Source organism: Bidens hawaiensis, unplaced genomic scaffold, assembly GCF_021521415.1.
Source record: "Bidens hawaiensis isolate Kalapana, Puna unplaced genomic scaffold, B.hawaiensis_p1.1 tig00023707_1, whole genome shotgun sequence".
In the NCBI taxonomy this organism is placed as follows: Eukaryota; Viridiplantae; Streptophyta; class Magnoliopsida; order Asterales; family Asteraceae; genus Bidens; species Bidens hawaiensis.
The window spans coordinates 24,550-27,346 of record NW_027493725.1 but is presented as its reverse complement, the minus strand read 5'-3'; the positions used below and the strand labels follow the sequence as shown (position 1 = coordinate 27,346).

General features: G+C 38.4%; 1 protein-coding gene across 1 annotated transcript; it reads left to right on the top strand.

Annotated features, from left to right (window-relative positions):
* The first annotated feature begins 444 nt into the window (after window positions 1–444).
* On the top strand, window positions 445–1,759 carry LOC143567908 (uncharacterized). The gene is made up of 4 exons (XM_077054188.1): window positions 445–451; window positions 979–1,125; window positions 1,253–1,376; window positions 1,471–1,759. The coding sequence occupies exons 1-4, from the start codon at window positions 445–447 to the stop codon at window positions 1,757–1,759; spliced, it is 567 nt and encodes a 188-aa protein (XP_076910303.1).
* Window positions 1,760–2,797: the final 1,038 nt, after the last annotated feature.

Genomic DNA, 2,797 nt, shown 5'->3' with positions numbered 1-2,797 from the left:
ATTTCGAGGCCACCAAAACGCAAACGCTCTTCAGATCTGGAAACGAGCGCCTCCAATTGAGCTATTACAGATGGAAGACCACCAAAAAAATCCCCCTCGGAATCTGATTTGAGGCCAGAATCCGTACCGGAAACAGAGTTGGAACGAGAATAGGGAAAGAACTCACCGAAATTGCCTCCCGAACCAGGTGTGGCGCCGGATGAATATTTCAGATCGGAGATCCCGGAGCTAAACGAACCATCGAGCTTCTCATGTGATTTCATCCAGGCTAAAACAACTTGACGGAATTCAGCAGATTCCGTGCGTTCTGCATTCAACACATTAAGAGAAGCCTTAATCTCTGTAATATCGGAATGTAATTGTTGAAGCTGTTGTTCATGAGCATCCAATCGAAAATTTTGAGCTAGGGTTTCCATGATTGAAACAGAAGAAAACGGCAGATCAATGGCAGGTCGGACCAATGATATGTTACAGATTGAATTTAGAGAAGATAATAGGAATAAAAAGGAAGAACGGTTATATTATTGAAAACGTAAAGAAAGACTACAATAGATTCCCGGGCCTAGCCCTCTCTCACCGCATACGCAGGAGCCATGACAATGCCATCTTAAACCTAAACATACTCTCCTCTCCCTATTGGCTATTGATACCTATTTATAGAAATACAATTACCCTTAACCCCCTCCCAAAATAGACAAATGACAATTAGGACTAAAATTAGAATATGACTCCTATCAAATGCAAACATCTTGCGGGAAGCGTAATAATAAGTAGAGTAATTATTATCATGCTGTAGTTTTGAATTAGGGTAATAGTTATTACGCTACTCAATTTTAACTCTAGTTAAAAAACTATAGGCGTAATGAAAATTACTCTAGTAGTAGCGTAATACTCTAGTTATTTGTATGCTTCTTTTGTTAACAGATGTTTGTATTCTATTTATATACATCCTCTAATTATGTCTCCTTGAGTCATTAGTCAATAATAGAACTCATTCTCAGGTTACATTTCGTGATCCAGAAGCTGCAAACCGGGCTTGTGCTGATCCTAATCCAGTTATTGATGGTAGAAGGGCAAATTGTAATTTAGCATCACTAGGTCGACCCCAACCGCCTTTGACTTTTGGTATATTTTCAAAATTTAAACTTTTGATTCAGTTAAATTTATCTTTAATTCATCTCAATATTTGAATTTAGCTGTTCAATTTTCAAGTTTAAACTTTAATTATTTAATAATTGTTTTTTACTTGTAGGACGCCTGAGATCGGCGGCACCCTACTTTGGTGGTCCCCATACAGGACCACCATTGGTTGGTAGCTCAAGTTACCGCCCACCGGTTCCATACAATTATCAGCACTTCCCATATTCCTTATACGGGTTACATATTATTGTTATTATTATTATTCAACATATACCTAGTTGCACAATAACTTATGTCTTCTATAATAACAAAAGTTTGGGGTTTTGTTAGGTACCCACCTTACCGGCCCGAATATGTCTTTCATCAGGTTTCATATAATCCTTACATGGGTCAGCTACACCATAACCCTCAGATGTTTGGCATACAAGGCCCAAATGTTTTTCCGTTTGGTCAAGTAGGCCCACCGCCCCTTGCAAGCCCAGGACATAGAGCGGTTCAGGGGATTGTAGCACCTGGTCCTCATGCTTATACTAGACCAATTGTCAGCGGTGCAACAGCAGAAATTGTTCCAATGTCTCCTGCACCATATCTTACAGGCATGTCTTTTTTTTTATTCTAGCTTATAACATATTTTGTTATAGATGACTTATCAGTTGACTACTATCCCTATGGGATAGAGGTAAGGCTGTCTACATCTTACCCTCCTCAGACCCTACCATAGCATTGCTATTGGTGGGATATACTGAGTACGATGATGATGAGATGACTTATCAGTTGACTACTATCGAAGCACGTATCCAAACACCCCCTAAATAGATGTCATGAATGAATAAGAATGGTAAAGGGATATGTTGGATTCTTTATCTTGCATATGAATATCTAATGTCAAAACGGTTAGGGTGACTTTTATGTTACAAATGTTCTCTACGTATTTTTATCTTTTGAAAAAACGCTCAACTATATAATTGTAAGATAGAAATGTCTTTCTATTCGAAACAAGTTACGCAAACGACAAATACGATTGCGTAAACAAATAATTAACTTTAATGGCGCTCAAAGAGAAATAAATAAATGACTTTTAACATAAACCAAAGTGACTTTGTTTCAAATATTTTTTCTGCCGGGTCCCTATCTGTAAAATTTGTGCCTCTCTTTCTTCAAAGTTGGGCTAAATTACATACTCTTAACCGGGCCATACGAACGGGGGGGGGGGGGGGGGGGGGGGCTGAAATCGAACCAAAATCAAATCAGAAATTAAAAATCGAATAACTGAAACCTAGCAGTTTTTAAAAAACTCGAAAACCGAAATTTCGCTTTGTTGTTTCATTTGAGCCCAAAACCCGACCTATGCGAACCCCTATAGTAAAAGGTTACTTTACTTTCATGGTACCACTATTAAAATTTGTTTTATTAATAATTTTCAGTATTGTGAATATTATTTTGTTTCTTCTAGGTGTCACGCCACCGTTTCTGAGACAGATGAGGGGCACCCATCCTTCTGAGTAAAAATGGTTCAATTGGAAGATACCCGAATCACTTTCCGTGGGACCCACTAACTGCACGATAAGCTCACTTGGTACTCGAGTGACATTTGTCACTTCTTACCTAGGATGCCACATCGTATTTGTCAAAGAGGTAATGTTAAAACATTGAATCA